The sequence below is a fragment of the Cetorhinus maximus genome, chromosome 19 (assembly GCF_964194155.1).
Source record: "Cetorhinus maximus chromosome 19, sCetMax3.hap1.1, whole genome shotgun sequence".
Taxonomy (NCBI): domain Eukaryota; kingdom Metazoa; phylum Chordata; class Chondrichthyes; order Lamniformes; family Cetorhinidae; genus Cetorhinus; species Cetorhinus maximus.
Genome location: NC_135897.1, coordinates 46073521 through 46101073, shown reverse-complemented (window position 1 = coordinate 46101073; position 27553 = coordinate 46073521). Strand labels below are relative to the sequence as shown.

The 27553-nt window shown below is 40.6% G+C and overlaps 1 protein-coding gene across 1 annotated transcript; it reads left to right on the top strand.

The window, feature by feature from the left end:
- Window positions 1–2155: 2155 nt before the first annotated feature.
- On the top strand, window positions 2156–27553 carry LOC144694185 (serpin I2-like). Its single transcript, XM_078564541.1, has 7 exons — window positions 2156–2382; window positions 13148–13342; window positions 14779–14971; window positions 20740–20837; window positions 26079–26165; window positions 26858–26944; window positions 27459–27553. Exons 1-7 carry the CDS (start codon window positions 2166–2168, stop codon window positions 27533–27535), a joined length of 954 nt encoding a protein of 317 aa, XP_078420667.1. The 5' UTR covers window positions 2156–2165; the 3' UTR covers window positions 27536–27553.

The window sequence follows — 27553 nt, the reverse complement described above, 5'->3', positions numbered from 1 at the left end:
TAAGCTCCCATGGACTTAAAAAGAGGCAATTTCTCTCTGAAAAATAAATAAATTAGATGTAATTACTGTTAACCACAATACATGTCACATCCAGATATTTGCAATTATTCCTGTAAAAATCAACGTTTTTGCAGTTACAATTATTTATTAAAAAGTAGATCTATATTTAAGACATTATATCCTGTTTTTAGATTGAATTTTGTCAAGAATTATTGCTGCCATTCATTCTTAGATCAGAAATTCTTTCCCTTTAGGACTTCCTGATTTAAAACATAATTGCCTGTCCATCCAATGTATTGAATACAACATTTTCCAGTCAAGAAAAAGAGCAATTTTTGGAAAGCTGCCTCCTCTTCTGTAGCACAGCTTTCACAATATAGAACAGCCACACAATTTTCCTCCTCATGGATTCATGTTGCTGTGGAGAGCATTTTTTTTATTTTGCATTTCAGGATTTCCAGTTACTATCCCTTTCCATATATTAAGTAGTTTACAGCTGCAAAATCAGTCGCTGCGAGCTAAGTCCTCTGGATGGGAATTTTTGTGGGGGTTCAAGTGAAACTTTAGAATTTAGATGGGGAAGTTAACTTCATAAGGGGTGATAGTGGCAGAGTATTATCTACCCACCAAAATGAATGGTATTATTCAGGGGCACACAATAATTACCAAATTAATGTCACAGCAGCTTGATAGTTTGATAGCTATTCATTTTGGGCTAAAATAGTTTCCAAAACATTTACAATATTGATTTGGATGTTTAATGAACATTACAATTTTGCATTATGTGTAGGTGTGAAAACAAAATGTATAGCAATTAACTTTGGCACATTAAAGTCTACAACAAAATATCCTAGTTTCATCACTGTTTCTGCTTTGCAAGTTGCCTGTTATTGACAAAATGATTCAGTTGTTATCATTGTTCATGCCCTTGAAATATTCAAATCATCGGTTACTCAGGGTTTAATACATTACTAACAACGCTGCCAATGACCACCTGGTAGATTATAATATCAAAACAAGTCATGCCATTTATGTTGCTGAAAGTTTTCTGAATAATTTGGATAGAGTATTTTTACAGATCTCAACAATTATGCATTTGCACACATGTATGTATAAAATATTTTTGTATGGGAGAATTTTGTAGTCTGTATATAGTGCACTATTATAAAATTAATGGCTAGATATTTTACAGTTTAATAATGTTCATATGTGTTACTGTGAATTTAGTGTATAACAAATTTCTAAAGCAGGTTCAGTTCCACTTCTGTTCAGTGTGAAGTGGATCTATAATTGTCTGAACTTAAAACAAAATGCTGTATAGTAAACCGATGTGTAAAGAAATGAGAGGTTAGTCACTTCTGATTTCTACCCTTCATCAGAAACTATTGTATTTCTCAATTTTTTTTAATCCAAAATTAACTTCTGATTGACATACATCTAATTCTTATGTAATTTTTAATCTCATAGAAGAATTGATCTGCCCATGTAAATCTATAGTGTACAGTCATTATTACCGAATAGTTCTTATCTTACAGTAAGTAGCACTTTGTTATTCTCAAAGAATATTTGTGTAAATAATGTTTTGCATAGTCTCGATAAGATCCATTAAACAATATAACTGTTAGATGAAAAATGATTTTGAATCCTGTTCATTATTGTAAAGGGGCTAATTCTTAAAATTACATTTTAAAGTATATTTCTATTTCCTCCACAGCAATGAGAATGCTGTTTGGAAGTCTACTGCTGCTGTGTGAAGAGCTGCTGATTTTCACCTCCGATTCTCTTCCTAGTGATCTTACTACAGGATTTGCAGTTGATCTCTACCATGCCATTAGTTCAGTGCAGAAGAACCAAAATCTTATTTGTTCACCAATGTCCATCAGTCTGGGCCTAGCGATGGTTGAACTGGGTGCCAAAGGAACCACTTTGCAACAGTTAAGACAAGGTCTACATTTTGATAAAGCAGAAGAAGGTAGGTAAAACCCTCTCTGAATACTTGCTGCTTAAAGTGATCCACATAAAAATACTTTTCCAATTGTAGAAAAAAATTGCTTTCCTGTTCACCTTTATATGGCATATTAATAACATTGGCTAATAGTTATTTTTGAACTATGTCTACTGAATGCTAAAGTGTTGTGATTCTGATTTTAGGAAAAGAATTTTCTATGTTGAAAAAACAATCTAAAATCATCTCTACTAGTAGTAGGCAATATAAGCTAAAACTTGCCAACGCAATTTACATTCAGGATGGATTCAGCGTGACTGAACAATATCTCCACAGCAACCAGGAATTCTTTGATAATGCTGTACAAAAGGTGAATTTTCAAGATTCTGTATCTGCTGCCAACATTATCAATGCATGGATAGCTAATCAGACCAGTGGTAAGTGTTAGTACCCTCATTTCTGGCTAAAAGTATTATTTAATCTAACAAAGTAGGCGGGCCATTCCAATTTGAGCTAAAATGTTGCAACCCACCTGTGCACAAAGAAGCATGCCTTATTCTGAATAATTCATACAACAGTATGAAACAGAATTTGAAAATAATCTTTCAAATCTATGAGAACATCAGGTAATTGACTGCGAAGAAAATGTCTAAAAATAGGCAAGAGGAAAGTAGAAAATCCAAATTTTAACACTGAGTGAGTGTAGAGCTGACAGATTGAGCATCAGGCTTGTTTGGCTCAAAAACGTTCAGCTTTGAATATTGTCACAGAGCTTCCAAGACCTAATTGATCTTGTGATGACACCGACCAGTGAGGTACAGCATCCAACACCAGTGAGCGACAAGTAGTAGGCATGGATGTTGCTGTTTCTTTGGAGAGTGGCAGTGATCCTGCTTCCTTGAAGTCTTCTCCAGTAGCTTCCCATGAGTGAGCTCCTACATGGAATTGCCCCCCATTGGTACTGGAAGCTGACTGTCAGTTGCAGCTACCCTGAGATGAAAGTAACCTCAAGTCTCGAAAGCTCCAGGGGGACCATTGCAACCAAGCACTGCTCAAGCTTGTCTCAGTCAGTGAGCACTTTGTAGGAGTAGTCAACTAGGAACTAAGGCAGCTGGTATGCAGTGTAATTATCATTTTAAGAAATAGGTACAGATAGGGAGAATTGATTTTGTTGTCACTTTATGGTTTGTGTTATTTAACATAAGGACAGTTTAATAAATAAGAGATGGGAGTTAATTTCTTCGTATACTTTCAACTTTTGGGAGATGGGTAATGGCAGGTGATCTGCAGATTTCTATCTTACAGAGGGCTTTGGCTGAAGTCTTGGAAATTGGGCATTGTAAGTGAGAGTCTGTGGATGTGTTTGCACATGTGTGGCAGAGTAGAAGAGGGAGTTCGGAAGTGACTTTATTTGGTGAGTCACCTGATTGAAAACTTTGCATCAGCTATATGGTCCTTGTTCTAGCAGCTGGCTGCTGCTTCTCCTATTCCACTTCCTCTCCTTATGCATCCTCCTTATGAAGAGGGAATGCCTAAGTAAGCCCACCTTGGTCTGTAGGCCAAGGACAGAACCTCAACTGAATAGACCAGCCAGCAGGAGGCCAGTAGCAGGTTAAGAACGCATTTGTAACTGAAAGGGGCTTTGCCAGTGATAGCCACCTTGACAGCCACTAGCAGTATGTGCCCTCCTGATCCACTGGGAAGGAAGTCTTCTTCCAAAAGGCTGAAGATGTCAGCAAGATGAAAGCCTGAGTCACTGGTGCTCAGAGATGTTGAGAGAAATGATCCTCTGCCTGTACATCCTGTGTTGGAGGGTCATGCTTCCTTGCAACTGGGTCTCTGTGCCTATCAGCTATGTCCTGTGGATGAGCATGTGGCTGAAGAGAAGGCAGCTGTTCCTGGTACTGTTGGCATTGCTGCTCCTCTTGTTCCTCTTCAGAGGTGCAAGGTAGAGTTGCATAAGCTGCTCCCATGTTGTAGTGAAGGCTGAGAGCAGGGAAGTGCAGATCAAGGTAAGTAAAGTGCAAGACAGGTAAACTGATCTCCAAGAAGTAGGAAATCACCTGTGAAGCAGTATAGCAAACTCTCAAGAAGTGCGGCGAGGTCTTCAGTTTCATTTTTTGAAGGCTCCTCAGCCTGTCAGTTTCACTGAAGTTCTCCCAGCTGTGCACTTGCCTTGTTGACCCTGGCGAGATGCAGTCAGCTCAGGAAACCCAGGCATTGGCTGTTAAAGGCAGGACAAAGGGTTACATTCAAAGTGATTACCTATTTATATATTATAATGACTTAACTGACAGCTGTATGGGGGTTTTTCTCTCACCTATAAACATGCTCAGGTCAAACCCTGAGACGGGCAGGATCACATCAGGTTCCTGATCTGGTGCTGCTTTTTCAAAATTTAACCCAGCACCCTTACCCAAGCCTGCCCCCTCTTGGCAGTTAAAATTCTGCCCCACATGTTTATAGATAAAATGTAGCTTTGGTGATGCCTGATTCCAAGAGCCTCCAACCTAGCCTCTTCCATTTCTTCATCCTCCTCTTCACAATATCAAAGTAAATCCATATCTGGAGTGCAAAGAGGTGCTTTGCGTAGAGCTGAGTAAAAACAATAGCAGAAGGCCTGAATCGATTCCAAACTACTAAAAGTAGTTGTTGCCCAGGTAACCAGCTACAATCCTGCACCACCAGCACAAAACAATGGCTTCCTTGGTGTGATGTCCACCTCAAGGACGCCTGGCAGCAAATCTAACTGCCACTAATAGTGACCCCATTTATAGGTGGCGATGTGGAACTCTGGCAGATTTTAAAGGGAGCTGTGGGTTTTTGGGAAGGAAATGCAGGTACAGCATTTTTGTGGCAGATGCAGGGTGACAGCCCACAAATTGTACTCAGTTTATTTATTCAAAATGGGTGGAAGTTCAGAGTAAGATCCAAACCAGAGCTACAAGCACAGATGGTCATAGCTGAATTTTGTATTGTTTAAGGTCTAAATTAACAGTGGCTAGGATGCTGTCTGGCCAACAGGGGTCTCACCCACTGGTCAGTGAACTGGCAGTTCTGCAGGAAAGGCTTGATGGAATCAAGTGCCCTTCAGGCACTTAACTGGCCACCCTCGGGTCCTTCCTCATGATTGAGGTCCCTGGCGGAGCAATCCCACCTGCTGAGAGCTGCCGGCCTAACAGAAGTTGGCAGATGGCAAGAAATGATCTTGGATCAGAAGATGTAGAATCCATATGGGTGGAGGTAAGAAATAACAAGGGGAAGAAGACACTAGTGGGAATGGTCTACAGGGCCCCTAACAGTAGCTGTAGGACAGAGAATAAATCATGAGATAAGGAGGGCATGTAAAAATCTTCATGTAGATTGGGAAAATCAAATTGGCAGAGGTAGCCAAGAGCAAGAATTCGTAGAGTGTATTCGGACTGTTTCCTAGAACAATATGTTGTGGATCCAACCAAGGATCAGGCTACTTTGGATCTGGGGATGTGTAATGAGGCAAGTTTAATAAATCATCTCAGAGTAGAAGACCCCCTCAGAAACAGTGACCATAACATGGTGGAATTTAGCATTCAGTTTGAGAGTGAGAAACTTAGTTTGGAAACAACTGTGCTGGACTTAAATAAGGGTATTTACAAAGGAATGAGAACAGAGTTGGCTGGAGTAGACTGGGAAAGGAGTTTAGCAGAAAAGGCAGTTGTTGAACAAGGCAGACGTTTAAGAAAATAGTTCATGACTTGCAACAAAGATATACCCCAGTGAGGAAGAGGGATTGTAGGAAAGGGATAAACCAACCATGGTTAACCAAGGAAGTTAAGGATAGTATCAAAGTGAAGGAAAAACATATAGGGCAGAATTTTCTGCCTGTCGGGTGGGCGGGCTCGACCCAATCTCCAAAGGGTGGGGGCACCGCCATTTTACATGGGCGGGCCAATTAAGGCCCGCCCAGCGTGGCGTCCGGTGGGAAGCTCTATGCTCTTCCTGTGCGGGCGGGGGGGATTCCCTAAAAGCGAGAGTGCACTCTTTCACGCATGCACACGAAAGAGTGCACATCTCCCTGAGGCTAGGTGCAGTCTCAGGGAGATCACTTCCACTTTGAAAAATATTTAAAGAAAAATTCCCTAACATGTCCCCCTCATGTGACAATGTCATCATGAGATGGGACATGTTCATAATTAACATAATAACTTTATTAAATTTTTAAAAACCCTGTATGAAACCTCATCCCGCCGCTGGATGAGATTTCATGTTTTCTCTATTTGCCGCCGGGGCTCCTGGTCTGCCCGCCAACTTTAAGGTTGGACGGGCAGATCCTTTAATTGGTTAATTGATCCTGTCAATGGCCTCAATTGGCCACTGACAGTTCGGCGGGCCCGCACGTGATTTTGCTGCGCCCCCACCTTCCTGAAAATTTAAATGGGCTGGGATGAAGTCGGGGGTTCCGCCTGACATCATCCCGTGTCATTTTAAGGATCGGCGAGCGGGCTCCACCCCCTGCTCGCCAACGGCAAAATTCTGCCCATAATGTGGCAAAGATTAGTGGTAAACCAGAGGATTGAGAAAGTTTTAAAGATGAAGATGACCAGAAAAAAAGAGGGAGAAAATAAATTTTGATGGTAAACTACCAAGTAATGTAAAAATGGACAGTAAGAGCTTCTTTAAATATATAAAAAGGAAGAGAGAGGCCAAAGTCAATATAGGCCTCTTAGCGAATGAGGCCGGGGAAATAATAACGGGGAACCAGGAAATTGCAGAGGAGTTGAATAAATGCTTTGCATCAGTTTTCATGGTAGAAGACACTAATAGCATTCTAAAAATACTAAATAATCAAGGAGCAAAAGGTGGGGGTGAGGAAATAAATACAATAACTATCACTAGAGAAAAAGCACTAGGGAAACTAATGGGGCTAAAGGCCGATAAGTCACCTGGACCTGATGGGTTGCATCCTAGGATATTAAAGTAAATAGCTGCAGAGATAGTGGTTGCACTGGTAGTAATCTTCCAAGGATCCTTAGATTCTGGAAAAGTCCCAGAGGATTGGAAAACTGCCAATGTAATAGCCTTATACAAAAAGGAAGGGAGGCAAAAAACAGGTAACTATAGGCCAGTTAGCTTAACATCTGTCATTGGGAAAATGTTAGAGTCTATTATAAAGGATGTAATAGCAGTGAATTTAGAAACGCATAATATAATCAAGCAGAGTCAGCATGGCTTCATGAAGGGGAAATCATGCCTGACAAATTTATTAGAATTCTTTGAGGAGATAGCGAGCAGGATAGATGAAGGAGAACCAGTAGGTGTAATATATTTGGATTTCCAAAAGACATTCGATAAAGTACCACACATAAGGCTACTTAATAAGATAAGAGCCCATGGTGTTGAGGATAGTATATTAGCATCTATAGAGGACTGGCTAACTAATAGAAGACAGAGAGTTGGGAAACAGGGGCACTTTCAGGATGGCAACCTGTAGCTAGTGAAGTGCCACAGGGATCAGTGCTGGGGCCACAATTATTTACAATATATATTCATGACTTGGATGAGGGAAATTAATGCACTATCGCCAAGTTTGCGGATGACACAAAAATAGGTGGGAAGGCAAGTGGTGAGGATGACACAAGGAGTCTACAGAGGGATGTAGACAGGTTAAGTAAGTGGGCAAAAACATGGCAGATGGAATATAATGTGGGAAAATGTGAGGTTATGCACTTTGGCAGGAAGAATAGAAGAGCTGAATATTATTTAAATGGAAAAAGACTGAAGAAAGCTGCAGCACAGAGGGATTTGGAGGTCCTCGTGCATGAGTCCCAAAAACTATCCCCCCATCAAGTTCAGCAGGTAATAGGGAAGGCAAATGGAATCTTGGCCTTTATTTCAAAGGGAATGGAGTATAAAAATAGGGAAGTCTTGTTAAAACTGTACAAGACACTCGTTAGACTACACGTAGCATACTGTGAACAGTTTGGTCCCCTTATCTAAGGTAAGATATTCTGGCATTGGAGGCAGTCCAGAGAAGGTTCACTAGGTTGATCCCGGGGCTGGAGGGATTTTCTTATGTGGAGAGTTTAAGTAGGTTGGGCCTGTACTCATCAGAGTTTAGAAGAATGAGAGGCGACCTTATTGAAACATATAAAATTCTTAGGGGGCTTGACAGGGTAGGTGCCGAGAGGTTGTTTTCCCTTGTGGGGGAGCCTAGGACCAGAGGCCATAATCTCAGAGTAAGGGGGCATCCATTTAAAACAGAGATGAGGAGGAATTTCTTCTCTCAGAGGAAAGTCAATCTGTGGAATTTTTTACAGCAGAGGATTATAGAGGCTGGGTCGTTAAAGTATATTCAAGGCTGAGGTAGACAAATTTTTAATCAGTAAGGGAATCAAGGGCTATGGGTAAAGGGCAGGAAAGTGAAATTGAGGATTATCAGATCAGCCATAATCTCATTGAATGGCAGAGCAGACTCAATGGGCCGAATGGCCTACTTCTGCTCCTACGTCTTATGGGGAAGAATTTTCCTGTCGGCAAGCGGGGGTGGGCCCGCTCACTGACGTGTAAAATGATGTGTGTTGATGCCAGGTGGGCGTCCCGACGTCACCGCGCGTCATTTAGATTGTCAGTTCGGCGGGCACGCAGCCACATTGTTTGTTAAGGCTATTAACAAAGTAATTAAAGCTGTTAAGAATGCTGCCTGTCCAACCTTAAGGTTGGCGGGCAGGCGAAGAGCACAGGCGGCCTTTGCATTTTTAGGGTTTATTAATTAAATAAAATTTTTTGAAAATATTAATGGACATGTCCCAGCTCATGTGATAGTTTCACATGAGGGGACATGTCCTTAAAATTTTTTTTTACCTCTATTAACTTTTTCATAACTTAAACTAATCTCCCTGAGGCCCTGACTCAGGGAATCCCCCCCCGTGCCCGCACAGGGAGCGCACAGCGCTTCAGGGTGTGCATCACGATGGGCGGCTCGCCCACGTTAAATGGCGGCACGCATCCGATCGGGGGGTTCTGATCGGGTTTGCGTTTACTCCTTCCCGCCGGCGCACAACCCCTCCCGACGGGGGGATAATTCAGCCCATGGTCTTATCGTCTTACAGCTCTCTGTGCCACTAGCGCCGTCTGTTGGTGCAGCAGCTTGCGGAAGTGGACCCACCAGAGGCCCAGGATTGCCAAGGGACCCGAGGCCAAAGCTGACTGACGGCAGCATGGGGATCTCAGAATGAAATTTGCAGGGGCCGGTGGGTGGTGGTTGGAGGTTTGTAATCACCGCCCCCCCCAACCGGTCCCTTTCTGATGCAAGATTCCTTGATCAGACACAGAATGCTTGATAACAAGGGGACTCCCCCTCCTCCCCCTCCCCAGCTGGGACCCCGGGCAGCATGCAAGCAAAGCTGTGTGGCCTCTGCTGGCTGGGAATTCCATGTCAGCTGCTTCCGCCTCTGTCAACTGGGGAGGTATTACTGCTGGGAGACTGGTGCGGGGCCTGTCCCACGATTAAGTAGGCCAGGTCACCATGGTTCCCTTCCTGATGGGCTGCATTAAATCCATCCATCAGTTTTTAAAGTTTTTATTCTTAAAATTTCGATGAGTTTAATATTTATGCTCATTTTCGGCAAATTGAACTTCATCCTTAAAAATTACCAAAATGCTTTCAAGCATGTTTATCCCTGCATGGAAAAGTTATTGGCAAAACTGAAAATGGAAATTTTAAGGACCCAGGAACATCTGTGTGTTTCCCACAGATTAAATGTGTAATCATGAATTATGTAAATAAAGTTATCTTTAAGAACAGCTATCCAACTCTCAAAGTCTGCAACATGTTTAATAACAAACTGCATCAATTGAAAAGTCATAATACACGTGCAAAATGCTTTCAAAATAAATCATATCAAAGTGAACCTATAATTAAAAAGTAAAATGTCATTGTCCTGTGGCTATAATGAGTGATCCAGTCAAGAATCATTATTTCAGAGCATTTTTAACTTTCATAGGTCTTTGACATGCATTTATTCTACAATCAATAGATGCTGAATACTCTTTTAAATACTCTTTCATACATAGTGATACTTTACTGCCCTTCTATGCTTTTATAACAGTTGTAAAACAAAAGAAAAATACTGTGCTGGAAGTCTGAACTAAAGAAAGAAACTTCTGGAAAAACTCAGCAGATCAGCAACTCAGCAGAAAAATAACAAAGAGCTCTTCTGTTTCACAATGCAGAAGAAAACCTGTCTTCCAATTAACTTAAACTGTACATGTAAATTTGTTTTTATACATCAAGTGAGAGAACAGTAGGGTGCAGCCAGGCGTAATCATGAAATCTTAATGCTCAGAATACTGAGAACGGAGAACTTGGAATATTAATTTATCATAATGGAATTTCCCAGCTGTGTAGGAAGTCAGTTAATTTGTCTTCACACTTTAACATCCTGGGGACATATGCTGTCAGCAGGACTTTTCTTGGTGTATGAACCAACGTAGAAGACCAGAAATGCTACAAAATATCTGATTATAAAAATGCCTCTCTTTAGGCTTCAATGTCCTCCATCCAACTCTGGATATATTTTTCTTTCTTCTGCATTGCTGTATCAGGACAACTAGTCATCTCATATATGGTAATGTCTGCAAACCCTCAAAATTCCTATAATTCACCTATTTCACACCATCCCAATCCCCAGTGAATGATTTTAAAGAGAACATTCTGAAATCACAGAAATAAGTAATTTAAAACTATGCTTGAAAACAAGATTGTGAGAAATATTAACTTGGGCAGTTTGTTTAATTGATTGGAAGATTATTTGGCAAATTTATAACTGTAAATACCTTGGATTTGTAAAACCATCACGAACATTTGCAACAACAATACAGTAACAAATGCAGTTTGATTTGCAGGAATTTTGAAATCAACAGTTGTTTAATTTGACATTTTCATTAAAAATTAACTATACCAATGGCAATAAACTTGCATTTAGGAACATCGGAATTGCTATATGATAAAAGCCACAGTCCATCTAATTCTCCTTTTACCATCCTGGCAATCACATGATACATTAATAATGGAATTGTTGACGATTACTGTAATGGCAACCAACCTATATCAGTTAGTTTACAATAGACCTAGAAATGACAAGGGTAAAATTCCATTGGTGGAAAGTTTTGAAAACCAATGGTCCAAAGTGACCTTTTTCTCCCAAGCATGCTACACTTACCACAGGTCCTGTTGTGACTCAGATTATTATTGTATTTCAAAATGTTATTTTTTGAAAGAAATTTATCCAATTTGCATTTAGATTTATCAATACTAATTGGTTCCACCAGATTGACCCAGATTGGATCTTTCAGTCCAAAGATTGATCACTCGCTAACGGATTAGTTTTGAATTTACCCCTCTCCCAAGCACAGTGTGTATCCTCTGGTCCTATTGTTCTGAACAAAGTGAAATAGCTCATCTATATAATGTTTGTTGCGCCTACCTGAACGGGATTGGTGGAGTGGGGGTTTGATGTGTCATACAGTGTTTGTCTAAGACAACAGAAATAGAGAGACACTGTGTGCTGGTTGAAGTAACATAAAGGAGTGATAAAGTTGCTACTTCAGGGCACAGTATGTCCATCTCCTGGGCAGACTGGTCCATTGTCTTTATGGGGTGTTTGGTTGTGAGTTGGCCTTTAAGAGAGAAAGTTAACAGAAGGTATACTTGGAACTAATCGCATATTAGACACAGAATGCTAAATAAACCAAGTGATATATAAGGAAAAATCATTTTTTTAAAATGGGGACAGGATTTCTTGGGGGTCTCACATGTTTATAAAAAAAGACCCTAAGTGTTTTACAGAGGCATATTCATAAAAATAGATGCCAAACTAAATAAGGAGCTATTAAGAATGGTAACCAAAGGTTTGGTCAAAGAGCAGGGCTTTAAGGAGGAGAGGGAAGTGGTGAGACAGAAAGGTTTAGGGAGGAAATTACGGAACTTGAGGCTAGGTGGCTGAAGCTACCAAATGGTGCAGCAAAGAGTGGGTGTATACACGACAGGATGGACTGTAGGAACAGAGAGCAGGTGAGACTGTAGGGCTGGAGACGATTACGGAGATAGAAGATCATTAATGGATTTTCTTAAATTCTTTCATAGAATGTGGGCATTGCTGACAGGGCCGGTATTTGTTGCCCATCCTTAAAGGCATAGGTGAGAATTTTAAATTGGAAGCACCGGTAGCCAATATAGGTTAGTGAGAATAGAGCTGACAACTTGATGTCACTTGGCATGGGATAGAATTTAGCAGCAGAGTTTGGATGAGCTGAGATTTACAGAGGAAGAGGATTGATAATTGGAGACCTCAAGGGATGGAATAGTCAAGCCTAAAGATAATAAAGGCATGGTTGGAAGTATCAGCAGTAAGCCAAGGCAGAATGTATGATATGGAGATGAAAATTGATGGTCTTTGTGATTGGTTGGATATGAGATCAGAAAGTCAGTTCAGGACCAGTTAGGACATGGAGGTTGCAAATAGTTTAGTTCAGGATTCAGGAAGGGAGATAGAATCTGTGATGAAGCTTGTGGGGGCTGATCTTTCCACTGGAGGAGCCTTTAAAATATAGGGTCATTGCTGAAAAAAGAGGTATTTTTTCTCAAAGCTTTTGTCTTGCATTCATCAGGACAATTCTCAAGAATACAAATCCAACAAAGACAACAATTTTATACTGTATGAGAAGAGTGATGATTGGTTGGCAAGTGGACTCTGATTGGTAGAGGTATTTCCATGCATAATGCAGTAGTTGATGGTGACTGACAGTTAACTACCAAGCATTGTTTGAAATTTAAACCAGGCAGCTTGACTCTGATTGAACATTCTTCAGGACAATACCTTGACCAACCAGGGTCAAGCTACCTGGTTTAAATTTCAAACCATGTTTGGCAGTTAACTGTCAGTCACCATTGACTGTTGCATTATCCATGGCAACGCCTCTACCAATCAGAGTCCACTTGCCAACCAATCAGCACTCTCTTTTCATACAGTATAAAATTGTTCTCCCTTGGATTTGTATTCTTGTGGAATGTCCTGATGAGTGCAAGACAAAAACATTTCCTTTTTTAGCAATACTCAAGTTCTGTATTACCAAATGACTGTTTATATAGGGTCATCATAAAATGTTATTAAAATCTTAAATTGTTTTAAATGCACATTGCCTAAATCAATTATTTGTTTTCAGGTAAAGTCAAAAACTTGGTTACAAGTCAATCTTTCAACTCTTTCACAAAGCTAGTTTTAGTTAATGCCATTTACTTCAAGGGGACATGGAAACATAAATTTAATCCAGACAACACCAGACTAATGGAGTTTACCAAGCAAGATGGCTCTGTAGCTGAGGTACCAATGATGCACCAACAAGCGATGAGCAGATTTGGTAAGCGCTATCAAAACATACACATTTTATCAAATGCAATCTAATTCAAATAATCTACCCACATGGGCACTATCTAGTCTCTTTAGCATTTTAAGTAGTCCAATCAAATCATTAGCCCTATCAACATGTCTAATGCTACATTTACTTTAATTAAATGCCATTTGCCAGGCACAGCCAAATTCCCCCATCACAACTAGATCAAATTATTAACTGTTTCTCCTCAAGCATTCTGACACTGGCACAGAGCTTTGTGTCACCTGTCAACTTGCAGATAGTATTCCCAACACCTTCCCTTATTGAAATAATCATGCACTATGTATTGTTAAAGTAAGAATTGATATATCTCTCTCGTATAATAATCATTTTTGTCTTATTTATGTTTTCTATATTTGTAACTCAGTATTTTAATAAAGTGATATAGCAATAGTATATTAAATAGCATCTGAAGAATTGTTTTTCTATTATTATAAATGTGTATGGGAGTGCAATCTATGATTATCTATCCCAGTATACCTATCAGGAAATAAATGTTTTCAATTCATCATCTTTTAACCAACTGCTTGAGATGGGAGCTTACCATGTCTGGACTTGTTAGTTAAAAAGATATTTGCTAATTTATGACTGTTAGCATACTTTATGCAAATTGACCATTTGAAATAGAGTCTGTGCCTTGTGTGAAAAATTCATTCCTCTTTTATCACTGTTGATTACTGTTAACATTATGTGTGGTACTGAAGCTTAACATTGGAGCTCACCAACTTACCCCCTCCATTTGTGTTTTAACTCAGATCAGTCCCTTTTAAGATTACACAGCTAGTACTGCAAACACATTTTATCTTTTTGCAGTGAACAACAGATCCTGGTCTGGTTGTTTATTCAGATGTTAAAACACAAAAATAAGAGACATAAGGGTATAAGCATGTGATAAACCATACTGCCTTATGGATTTAGCTACTGTTAAACAGAAAGCTTGTTCACAGTTAAAATAAAATTGGTTGTTATAGCTAACAAACATGCCTTGAGTAATTAACAGTGGACAATCTATAATGGTGAGGATGTTTAAAACATACATGTAATGCACCATTTTACTTGCAAAATACATCTGGAGAAAAATCTCAAATTGAATTCTTTAACTGATGAATCATGAAGGACACCATTTAGCCCATCGTGCTTGTGCTGTAATGGCAAAAAAGTCATCTTTTAAGAATAGTTTGGAGTTGCTATTTTTCTAAAATGGGATGATGAACTCAACAGGGTTGTATGACCGAAATACTATGCAGGATTCCTTACCTTACAACTATCATCAAAAATAATGGCTTTCATTATTTGTGAATCCTTGATTAATGAACCATATGTAAAAAAAAAACGATTATAATGCCAACTCAGCTTTTGAATGTCTGATTCCAATCACTAACAATTAAATGATCTTATTACAGGCTATTTTACAGCTGGTAATGTCAGTTATCAGGTTTTAGAAGTGCCTTACAGTGGAGACGAGGCCAGCATAATCCTGGCACTACCAGCAAAAGGAATTGATTTAACAGAGTTGGAAAAACTTATTACACCACAGATTATCCAAAATTGGCTTACCACAATGGCAGAAAAAGACATTGAGATTAATCTTCCAAGGTTGGTTAGCAACATTTTACCAATCCTCATTTCTGTTGACTTTCCTATGTTTGTGGAAATAAGTAGATTTTAAGAGGTGAAAAGTTGCATAAAAACATGCATAGTGTCTTAAATACACGTATGAATATATTTTTATGGCTACCTGTTTGATTGTTGCCATGAAAAGCCGATCAGAAAATGTTTGCACATGCAGAATAGACCTTGGGATCTATTCTAGTGAATTTGCAACTGGAACCTTAATGTAGAAGTGATTTACATGTTTATTCTGACTCACGTGTATGTGTGTTGATGAGATTCAGATTTCCACCGAATACCTAAACTGCAGTAATATTCAAAAACAGGCATTATTAAACATCTGAATAAATGAGCTTCTTCCCTGCAAAAAGATGATAATCTTAAGCGTCTTTCCTTATACAATCCTCCAAGTGGTCACCAAGTTAAGTCACCAGGTTTGATTGAATGACCTGTGCTGAGTTTGGTTTAAACCAGGGTAGCAGTTGATCACAGTGCTTATGGAATAATGAAGCAAATATCAGTCAGGGTTCTTGCACTTAATTTCAATCCAATGAATGCTCATCAAAATGCCTTTGTGAGGATGAAATAAGGACAGCATCAAGCTTGGGTGTGATACATATCTCACTAAATAATCTATTAACATACCAAATCAAAAATGATTCCTTTATTCAGTGGATGGATGATCAATAAAATTCTCAGGAATGACGGTAGTTGGAAGTAAAAACTGCTTTTTAAGTATTAGGTGAGAATGAATGTTATAAGCGTTCATACACATGATTCAAAATAAAAATGCAAATCACTTCTTGGCTCTCTGTATTTATTACAAAATCCACCTGAGTTTATGGGATCAAGCACCTGATCCATCGATATAAAGCTAGCAAGTTTAAGTTGAAATCTGCTAGAGCAGAGTCCACAGGCTGTACTGATTTTACCAACATTTTCTGATTGGCTTTCCTTGATCCCCAGGACAACAACCAAAAATGTATCTGTTAAAAATAAGTTACGATACTTGTATTTTTCTGAAATTTTATTAGAGAGCAAAAATAGAAAAAGCTGGAAATACAGTTCAAGATATGAGAGCCTAGTGGTCTTTTTCTTTCAGTTGTTGACTGACATGATGGCTACTTTCAACATATTCTGCTTTATGTTGGTATTCTTTAGTTTTTTTTTAAGCAACTTACATTCCCAATTTAGAACTCCTGTGGGTTTAGTTAGTTTCATTATAAGCGCCCTCCCTGTTTTAAGAAATCATACAGAACTACCATTTACTTTATTATCTTCTTGTGTAGTCCTAGTCACCTTCGAGGACCTTCTCACCCTCATGCCCATCGACGTCCTCCTCATCGGAGAGGACTTGTAGCTCCTCCATCTCCTCCTCAGCCAGCTCCTCTCCCAGGTTGTAAAGGGCGAGGAAGGCGACGACGATGCGTGACACCTTCTGTGGACTATTGCAGGGCTCCACCAGACAGGTCCAGGCATCGGAACCTCATTTTCAACATCCCGCTGGTTTGCTCCACCAAGTTGTGGGTTGCAGCATGAGCCTCGTTATACTGTCGCTCTGCTGCAACCTAAGGCCGCCGTACCGGTGTCATGAGCCAAGTTCTCTGCTGGTAGTCCTCATCCCCGAGTAGCCATCCCTGCGGCCTCTGTGGACCCTGGAAGGCATCAGTGATCTGTGACCGACTGAGAATGTAGGAGTTGTACACACCATGTGCAGACCTGCAGGATGCATTTGTGGGTGTCGCACACCAGCTGCACATTCAGCGAATGGAAGCCCTTGTGGTCGACATAGTCGACCGTGTGTTGCAACAGAGATCTAAGTGCCACGTGAGTGCAGTTGATGGTACCTTGAACCTTTGGGAAACCTGAGATCTGGGTGAAACAAGTTGCTCTTGCATCCTGGCTGTCCTGGTCCCGGGTGAAATGAACAAAGTTGTGCCCTCGCAAAGAAGGCATCCGTGACCTCATGGATGCATTTGTGGGTGGAGGCTTGTGATATCCCACAGAGGTCACCCGTGGAGCCCTGAAAGGAGCCACTGGCATAAAAATTGAACGCCTTGGTCACTTTCACAGCCACTGGCAGTGGATGCCCTCCATGTTCCCGTGGCACCAAATGCTGCAGTAGCTGGCAGATGTGACCAACCAGTTCCCTAGACATGCGCAGTCTTCAGTGATTGGTTCTCAGTCATCTGCAGAATGAAAGGTGGTGTCTATAGAGCCTGGGTCTAGCTAGCTACTGACCAGCAATGTCTTGCTTGTGGCTCTTCAGTGGGGTGCGCGGGACCTCCAGTTGCCCCTTCTTCCTGAAGGTGTTGCTCCTCCCTCTGCCCAGCCAGGTGCCCTTGTCACTCTCTTCTCTGTTGTCTTCGGTCTCTGTACACAACGAGGCATACAGCTTGTTCACCAGGCTCCATGCTCCTGATGTACTCCTCCTGCAGGATGAAAGAGAGAGACACATGGGTTAGATTGGGTGTTCTAAGAAGCTCTCTTGGTTAAGTCTGAAGGTCCCTTAATGCATCCCAGAGAGCACTGGCCACCACTTGAATGGCCAGAGTTTAGTGCGCTGCATGGCTGCCCGAAACCACACCCACCTCTGCCCCACTCCACCTGACAGATTGGTGCAAGATTTGTCCATTGGACTGCATGCTGTGCTCTCAGCTCAGGTGCAGGCATTCTCCTAACCCACACTGCAAGGCCGCACTGTTAGCTTGAACCATGGGGAAGACTGGTCCAATCCGGAATAATGACGTTGTGCAAGGGGCTGTGAGCGCCTCTACCAGTGACTGCTCCAAGGCCATCTCTAGCAAGGGAGATTGTACATGCCCAGCCTTCCAACTGTTCTTCAATCCACTAAAACGCTCATAAGTTTGCAGCCTGTGCCCAAGGGGTGAAAAGCTCTGGAGCACTTTCATGCCTCTGCATTGCTTGTGTGGGCAGATAAGCTAGTGGCCTAACTGCACGCATGTTGATGTGACTGCGCCTGGACTGTCTCAGCTACAGAGGAATTGTCACTTTACACAGGGTTTCCCTAATACACGGCCACTTCCCTCCCCCTCACACTGCTCATGCTTGTGCACTCCCTTAAACTGCAGGGCAGCCTTTGCCCCCCACACCACAAGTCACCTCAACCTCAGGTCAGCCCTTGACGCCCCCACCCCCACCACCCCCCAAGTCCCTTCAACCGCAGGGCACCCCTTGTGCCCGTGACCCCCCCACCAAGTCACCTCTTGGCCCCTGCCAGCCCCCAGCTGCAAGTCACCTCAACCACAGGGCAGCCCTTGATGCCCTCCAACAAAGTCGCCTCAACTGCATGGCAGCCATTGCCCCTCCAACGCGCCTCAGCTTTGAAGTCCAACAGGTGACCATCGCGAGCACTGCACAACATTACTGTGCACTCACCTCCGAGTTCCCCTCGAAGTGCAGCCTGCCAAGTGCACGCCTTATATATGTTGTTGTGAAACACGTCAGCTTGCAATCACGCCGATGTGGGCGGACGATCCAACCCAGGGATGATTCAGGCAGGCTGGTCTTATAATGGTATGCAGACGTATTACAATGAGGTTCCCGACATCCAATGGCAGGCAGAATGGACAATCGCAAACTGGTTTCATGACACAGTGAAGCCAATTTCTGGCCCTCTCGCCATGTTGTCCGCTCACGCCACCGAACACGCCCGACACCACTGGGCACGGGAAATTCCGCCTATCTCATTGCAACAGCACAAGAAGTATTTTGTGTAATGAAAATGCTGATATTCTCATGCGTGTTGCATATTCAAATCATTGAGTAAAATGTATTCAGTTCAGTTTCTTTATTCCCTATCACTTTAATTATAAGCAGAAGCATATTTAAAATAAATGGGTTTGTTCCAATATTGTGATGGAGTGATATGGCAGAATTTTTAGCTAGGCCTGCGGGTGTGTGCCTGACCTGATTAGACGCAAAATCACATGATAATCCGACGTCATCCCACTTGTATGATATTTCGGTCAGCAGGAGCGTGGAAAAGTCAGAAGTCTGCCCACCAACAATTAAGAGGCCAATTAAGGTAGTTAAAGGTGCAATTGTCTCTGACTTTTTAACCTTACGGTTGGCTGAAGGCGAATCGGTCAGGCAGACTTTACATTTTTCATGAAACCTCATCCAAGGGCAGGATGAAGTTTCCGTTATTAAATGAAAGAAAAATAAAAATCTACGGACAGCATTTTTATCATGTATATATTCAGCTGACTGTTTGTGATGCTTGCACATTTTTTTTCCTGATTTTAAAAACTTTATTTAATGCTTTTCAGGTCTTCAGCTCCCTGAAGCATCTCTCTGCCTTCAGGGAGCTTTCTGTCAGCGCTCGCCCGCGCTGACGTCGGCGCCCACCCTCTTCCTGCCCCCACCTCTGCAGCGCTGAGCTTCTCAGCACGCGTTTTACTGTGAAATCACGGCCAGGGGCCAATTGTGCTCGGTGGTCCGTTCCCTGGCCAATCCTGGACCCACGAGTCGTACCCGCCCGCTGACCTAAAAATTCTGCCCAAAATCTTGTGCTTGGAAATTCGCATAATTTTGATATTTGGGCATTAGGATGCTTCTCCATAAGAAAGAAGCAGTGTTTATGTTATGAGTTAATTTAATGCTCTCATCCAACAACAGCAGACCCCAAAGCAGAATTTTAATAATTCTGGGAAATACTCTTTTATCATAGAAATTGAAGCAAACAATTGCAGGTCCCAAAAATGAAATTAATACAATTTTGTTTTATTTATCCTTGGGATGTAAGTGTCGCTGGCAAATCCAGCATTTATTGCCCATCCCTAATTGCCCTTGAGAAAGTGGTGGTGAACTGTTTCTTGAAACATTGTAGTCTATGTGATGAACGTACACTCACAATGCTGTTTAGGCCAATTGGGAAGGGAAACAATAATAAAGTACATTTAATCTACAAATATTGGGTTGACTTTGTACTGAAACTTGAGCACCATTCCAAAGTACGTTTCCATTCTGCACAAATGCCATTGTAGCAGCACAACACTGAACAACAATCCGACTAAAGTGCAGTGTCAAATCCAGTTTGGAAACTGTTCCTGGGCTGCTTCTAAATTTACCCAGAGTTTAGTTAAATATATTGCGTGGCTGAATACTTCCATCAGACCTGTTAATATATTTTTGGTATCTAATAGCTTGGACATCAGCACATTCATATCTTGGGAGCTCAAATCTTAGCCAATTAGCATAAACATGGCATTGCTTATGGTTAGTACAGCTACTGATCTGACAGTGATAGCTGTAATAATACAGCATTTCAAACTGCCATAACCAATGTATTTACACCCAGAAATGGAAGTAAAATCAACATACAACTTGCCTTGGCATTTAGAACTACCTGTTTCAAATCAAAACTCAGCAGCTGTTATCTCTCCGATTATAGTTTAGAACACCTGTATGAATTTCAAGCTGGAAAATAAAATGTGCCACAAAACTGATTTTGCCTGACTTTGATGCATGCAAAAATTAACAAGGAACTGATTTTGTGACAGACGAGGCCATTGATCTGAAAGGAAGTGAGTGATGCAAATAAGAATACAAAGTTATAGTCCTGATTTTCTGAATGTGGCTTTCTGCTGGGACTGCAGGATAATGGAATAGATCCAAATATAAAAAGAATAGCATCACCCATGTTCAATTGTTCAACTGCAGTGACATATTATGTGATTTGCTTCAGGCTAAGATGCTAATAGTCCACTTTCTCAATGTAACATTTGTAGGTTTAAAATACAGCAAAAGTTAAATTTGAAAGAACCATTTGAATTCCTCAATATCACAGAAATATTTGAAAATGGAAGTGATCTTTCTGGGATTGCAGGTATGAATATTTGGGTTACTTTTGCATTCCTAGCTAAAATGTCACTGGGACTGGATTCTGAGGTTAATGTATATATTGGAATGATAGGGAACTAGAATCACTATCTGGAAAGCTCAGGCATTCCATTTAATACATCTCGCTGTGTCACCTGTCACTAATGTAAGGTATGTGACTATGCAAAGTGAAATGAGTAAGCAACTCTTAAATGAGTATGGCTAAAAAATAAAATGATACAGCCATTTAAAGAGGACGTTATATGGATTAACATATTGGTGTCTTTCCAAAGGACTCATGCCTATCAGGAATGCATATTAGAAAATTATGTGCATGGTCCCTAATATGAATTGACTGAAGATTATGGGAATGTGTGTATAGTGTTGAATGTGTGTGGGCATAGTTCAATAGGTCTTAAGGTATTCATAGTTTTAGATAGTTCAAAAGTAAGCTGTTATTAACTACAACAAACTATATACATAGGTGCAGCACAGGACCAAGCTAGGAGCTGTCTCCATGCTTGCTTCTACACACAACTCTGTCCAATACTACACTGACCTGAGATGCAGGTCATGTGTTCTCTTACATCACTGTATGGGTGATACTGTACTCAGTCCTAAGTTAACCCTTTATATGCCAGATCCTTCTTCTACACCCCCCGCCCCCCCCCCCCCCCCCTCCAGGTCTTTTCCAACGTATTTACAAGTTATCCTGGGTTTACCCCATGTATTACTTAATTACTACTACCATATCTCCACCCCTCAAGTCTCTGAGTTCATAGGTTCAGGCACTCTGGCAGTCTTATAACCTTCTATAACTTGTTCTCACGACTGACGCAGGAGTGGTAAGCTCTTTCACTGCAGGTAAATTTTGTTGAATCTGAGGTTGTTCTGGGATATGGGTGTCTTTTCTTCTTCTTTTCGTTCCTTGGCATTGAATCGCTCTTTGTCGATTTCCCATTTTTTGTTATGGTTGGCAGTTGGTTTATCCCATTCCTTACAGGGAGAATGAACTCTTAGCTCATCTATACAGTGTTTTCTTTTACTTCCTTCGTGCAGCTCAGTGTGATGCACATTGAGATTGATGTTTCAAAAATGGAACCTTCTTTCCTACTTGTTTCATGATCGTACCCAAATCTTTGATTTACTCTCTTTTAAGGGAGTAAAAAAAATAAGTTTCCCGAGCTTACAAGTCTTTTCATTCAGCTTTGCAACTACTCTGGTAAGTTCAGTTGTCTTTGTTTCAGAGTTATCTGAGAATCTCTTATATGAATTTAACAACTTTGCCTGGGCATTCAGTTCCTTTCAGAGTCTTTCTTTCCTGGACACTGACTGCTCCTTAGACTCTTTCAATTAATTTGTTAGATCTTCAATCTGTTTCTTAGAATTTTTCTTACCTGCTTTTAAAGTCTGGAGTTGCTCTTCTGCACTACGCATCTCATCCTGCAAGTTGTTCTGATTGGATCAAAGTTATATAATTTCATCAGTTTTGGTTGTCAATTCTGATTTCAAGCAACTGTTCTGGTGCAACAGCAATTCTTTCTCAACCTTCAACCTTTCTATTTCTTCCAAAGCCTCCTTGTGCCTTTGTGACACCTTAGAAATTTGTTTGTTCAGACCTTGAACAGTTTGGTTCATTGAAGACCTTGGTTAATCATATGTTTTCAATGGTGCATAGACAGCTTGAATCATGTGTTTCACATCTTCCAGTTCAGCTTTGATATGAACATTTTCCAATCTTACTTTTGCCTTTTGTTTCTCCAGCTGCCACAGAGCTTTGTCCTTGTTGTCCACTTCGGTTTCAGTGTTAGCCATATCTGCCTCTGGTGAAGTCTTAACTTGGTCTAGTTGTGTAATGGTGCTGCTCGTGGCTTTATTATCCACTTACAGCATGGAACAGTTCACAACTTTTCCCTCGACCACAGTCATCTGGCTCAACACTGCCACCTGCTGTTGCAGTTTAGGAAATATATCGACATTTTCAAGAAGATTTATCCTTAAGACTTCTGGAAGTTTCCCTGCCTCTCTGGTGTCCTTGTGTGGTTTACTTGGGTAGTGTCTTTTGCCCTTTCGTATCTTTACTGGGTAGCTTTACTATCCCTCTTTTGTGCATTCCACAACTTGAAGGTTAAAGTATTTGTCAAAGGCTTTTAATATTTCATTGAAGCTAGCTGAGGCTTCATCAATGTATTACATTAGGATTACTTCATCAGCAAATTCACCAAAACAGAACAAAAAAGAATTGGACTTCTTCTGATTTCCTACTTAGATCTGTTGTATTCCGATAATTAAAAAAAAAATTCTCCAGGCGGCCTAATTTTGTGTCAGGTTTGACCTTTTCATGAATCCACACTGATCTGGTTAAATTTTTAAATTGCAAGCTCAGCTTTAAGAGGTTTCTGAAAATCCAAGATGGTGCCACTGTATGCTTCTTCACAAAGGGTTTTCCTGCGTTTCCAACTTTTGACGGGTTCCCGCAGTGGTGGCATTCACAATCTCAGCATTTAAATTTTTTCAACAATGGCTGCCTGGATGGACAGGTTAGAGTCTTCCCAGCTTTAGCGCAATGTTCCCGTGTCTTGGAAGCATCAAATCCCGATTCTTGCTGGGCTTTTAAAGCTGTGCACTCAGATTCGATTAATGTTTGATATTTTTCTCTTTGTTCTGAGCAAGATTGGCTGCCACATGTTCAGGTGCCGGCTCGGGAATCAGGTTTCTCGGACAGCGAGTTAAACGGCAATTTCTGACCACTGTAGCATTTAACTTTTTTCAGGACTTGCGCTGTCCAGGAATTTAAAATTTTTAGCTCACCCCTGCTAGGTCTTCTGACTCTGCTCCCTCTGGGTATTGAAGCTGGGCTTCCATAGGATTCAATGGAGTCTTCTGCTGCAGTGAGGAAGTTAATTTCTGCCTTCAGCTTCCAAGCCTTTGTTTGGAGCTTTTCCTTCTGTGCGTTTGTTTCATGACATTTTGTTCAGCTTAGACTGCTTCTTTGATTTTCCCTTGTTGGTGCCTCAGGGAGCTTAGTTTTAAGTTTTAACAGTTCAGTAAAGTGTTGTAAAATTTTTTATGACATGTCCCCTCTTGTGAAACTGTCACATGAGCTGGGACATGTACATTAATTTTAATAATTTTTCTGAAAATTTCAAATCATTCATGAAACCTCATCCCGCTCGTGGATGAGGTTCCATGAAAAATACGAAGGCCGCCTGGGCTCTTCGCCTGCCCACCAACCTTAAGGCTGGACGGGCAGCTTTCTCAATAGGCTTAATTCATTCATTAATGGCCTTAACAGGCCTTTGACTGTTCGGCGGGCGCGCAGCCAACTCGGCAGTGCGCTCGCCGAACTGAAAATCTAAATGACCCGCAGTGATGTCGGGACGCACGCCCAACATCACCCCGCAATATTTTATGTCCTGGCAAGTGTGCCCCATCTCCACTCACCGAGCTGAAGATTCAGCCTCATGTTATAAAGGTGTTTGCCATAGTTCTGTAGGTCTTATTAATTATTCGTAGTCTTAGGTAGTTCAACAGTAAGTGTTTATTAATTACTAGAAACTATAGACGTAGTAAAAAGATCCAAGCTAGGAGCTATCTCTTACATGTGTTCAGCACTGTACACAGTCCCACGTTAACCCATTATGTGCCAAACCCTTATAGTGCACATAGGGAACATGATTTTCCAAAAGTGTCCTTGTTGTACAAATACTAATACCACATATGCCCGTGTAAAAGTCGATCTCATGTAAAAGTTGACCAATGATTTTTGGCTTAAAAAACTCATAATTTTTCATATGCCTCATGTAAAGGTCAACCTTAGCTTTTCAGGGATGAAACCTATCGGCTGCCCTACTCCCTTCCCTGCTCCACCCAGGGCCCCTTCACACACTCACTGAAAACATGCAGCAGGTAGGAGACATGGGTTGATAACCTTAATTTCCACAGTTTTCACCCATTCGTCCCGATAGATTCGGAATACTCCCACCTAGCTTCCCAGCCTCCGATCCGATTGCTTCTGGTACCGTCAGATGCCGCTTCAACCCGGCTACACCCAATGGATGCACAGAGAAGGTTGATCGTGGCCCTGCAGATTGATCAGTCTGAAAGCGGTACATAGCTTTCCTGCAGTCTCTCTGCCAGGCTGACATGCAGTCACATGGCTCTGCAGCTCATCCTTTCACTTGATATTGATCCCAGAGGATATCCCTTAGTCTGTTCCGAAGTTGTCTCCGGGCCTGGCAACAGGAATGATGTTTTTTTACTTTTACCTTACTCCTTTGGGGTCAGTAAAGTAATGGAGAGTCAGCCCAATGAGCCATGCCCGTTTGAATTGGTGTAAATCAGGCATGGAACTCCAGATATAAGCCTGCAAAATATCCCTGTCAAACCGAGACAAGTGGTTAACCAGGCTTCCTGGTATCAGAGTGAGTTTGTTCTAGCTGGTACTGTTCCATGTACGGGATGCTGTGAGGGCCCACATCAACCAATGTCAACCCCTCAAAAACATTACCAGTGTAAAAGTTGATCTTTAAATTTTTACCTAAAAATTTGTTTCAAAAATTTGACTTTTACATGGGTATGTACAGTTTATGGTCATCTTCACACTTTATTTGTGATTATTTTGCTGTTAATGTTATATTTGATATTCTATTATAAACGACTTTGATAAAATATTCCACATGCTTTAAAAAAATAGGATTCTTGACACTTTTTGGGAAAGTAAGTAGCTTTTGGAGCAAATCTGCACAGAAACTAACTGAATTCTGCATAGCTAATTGCACTCAGGGTTTTAAGTGAGGATATTTCTTTCTTGAATGTTTCAGAACCATCTACTAAACACTGTTCTTTCCTTCTCCATCCATGATGCAACCAGTCATTAGGAGACAAAGGCTCATTAGGAGACAAAGGCTCATTTGCCATTGTGCCTGTGTCTCTGTAGGGGTAACATTTACAACTGCGGAGCATTATAGGTGAGAACCTAACCTGTACCACTTTGTGCTACAGAACATTGCATTACTGCACTAAAAGCTGTCCTTGTTTTCCAACTTTAGTAAGAGTAATCTTATTAACATTATAACTTATTGGAGAACAAGTGAATGTTAATGAATGTTAACTGATATGAATATCAGAAAATTGATAATTATCCAAATACAAACATGAACAATAGAATGATCACCTAAAATGCTCAAAAATAGCAAATATTCTACACAGTTTAAATGCTATGTTTTATAATTGCTCATTTCAATAGATTCACCCGACCTGCACATTTCTCAAGCAGTCCATCAAGCATTTATTGAAATAAATGAAGGAGGGAGTGAAGCAGCAGCTTCAACAGGTATGTCATCACTTGACCAAATCTACATCAATTTTATATTTAGTATGTGTACCTCAGTTGCTTTTCTCCTCTGCTTCTTAATAAAATTAAAACTTGCCTATAGATAATATATTGATTTAACAATAGAACTGAAAAAGACTGAAATTAGCTCTCCTCCAGTTAACTATGTTTTACCCTTAATGGCCTCTTTTTCATAACTATTCAAAACCTGATGATGTTCCATTGAAACATGCTTCACTTGCCGCACTTCATTCCCCAGAACTAGATTCAGCATCCTGCCTCATCTTTCTGGAAACACACTGATCAGGAAAGTTCTCTTGAACACACTTCAAAAATTCCTTCCTCTTTTACCTTGTACACTGTTACTATCCCAGTCTATGTTAAGGTAATTGAAATCCCCCCATTATCATTGCTGTAGAGTTCTTGCATCTTTCTGCAAGTTACTTCAAAATTTGCTCCTCTATTTCCTTTGCACTATTGCTGGTCTATAGTACTCTAGCTAAAGCAAAAATGCTGCCACTAAGCCAAGGCTGACACCTACTGTTGTTATTAATAAGAAGGATGAAATATAATTATTTCAGTCTTGGTACAAAATAAAATATATTTTATGTATTTTTTGTTGTTTAGTTTCCAAAACTATGTGCAAAATATAATGATATTGAAGTAATTCCCCTGTGGAACTTTCCATGCAGGTATGACAGCAGCAGTCATGAGTCTTCCTCAACATCAATTTATGGCTAATCGTCCATTTGTGTTTCTTATATGGAGCAAATTGACAGGTAATGTTTCACTGATTTAATTTGTTTATTCATGCTATTTGTTGGAGTGTTTTTGAGAGCTTAATTATCATTTATTAAACAATGCAAGTTGCTTTCTGCTCTTACCAAAGCTTAAAATCATGAAATTAGTTTTTGTTTGATAACAATCTGAAGTAATACTGTATAAGAAAATCCTGAATAAACATATTTTGTACCATGGTTATGCTTTTTATTTTGTTTTGAGAATGCAAACCTTTGTTGAAGTTACCTTAGTTTTGACTAGCAGACCTATATTTCATTAATGATCACAAGTCACACCATTAAAAATACTTCCCAAGAGTTGCTTTCTCAGGTGCATTTTTGAAGATGTCGAAGGAAGTTTAAATACATAAATACAAAATAGCATATACCACCCACCGTGTTAGTGTTCAGCTTAGTCTAATTGGTATGAATTGTATAAAATCTAACCAGTTGTCACTGGTAATAGATATTCCACCATTTTCTTTGCATTAATATAAATACTTTTCATTTTCAGGTTCAGTTTTATTTATGGGAAGAGTAATGGACCCAGACGTGATGAATTTCTATGGGAGAGATAAGGATGCACTGTGAAATAAAAACAATGCTGTG

What these genes read in the sequence shown, in the direction of transcription:
- LOC144694185 (XM_078564541.1), top strand. Translation starts at nt 2,166, where the DNA reads ATGTTGAAAAAACAATCTAAAATCATCTCTACTAGTAGTAGGCAATAT. An exon ending in TGAAGCAGCAGCTTCAACAG is followed by an intron (nt 26,166 to 26,857) that starts GTATGTCATCAC and finishes CTTTCCATGCAG; the next exon opens with GTATGACAGCAGCAGTCATG. An exon ending in TATATGGAGCAAATTGACAG is followed by an intron (nt 26,945 to 27,458) that starts GTAATGTTTCAC and finishes TTTCATTTTCAG; the next exon opens with GTTCAGTTTTATTTATGGGA.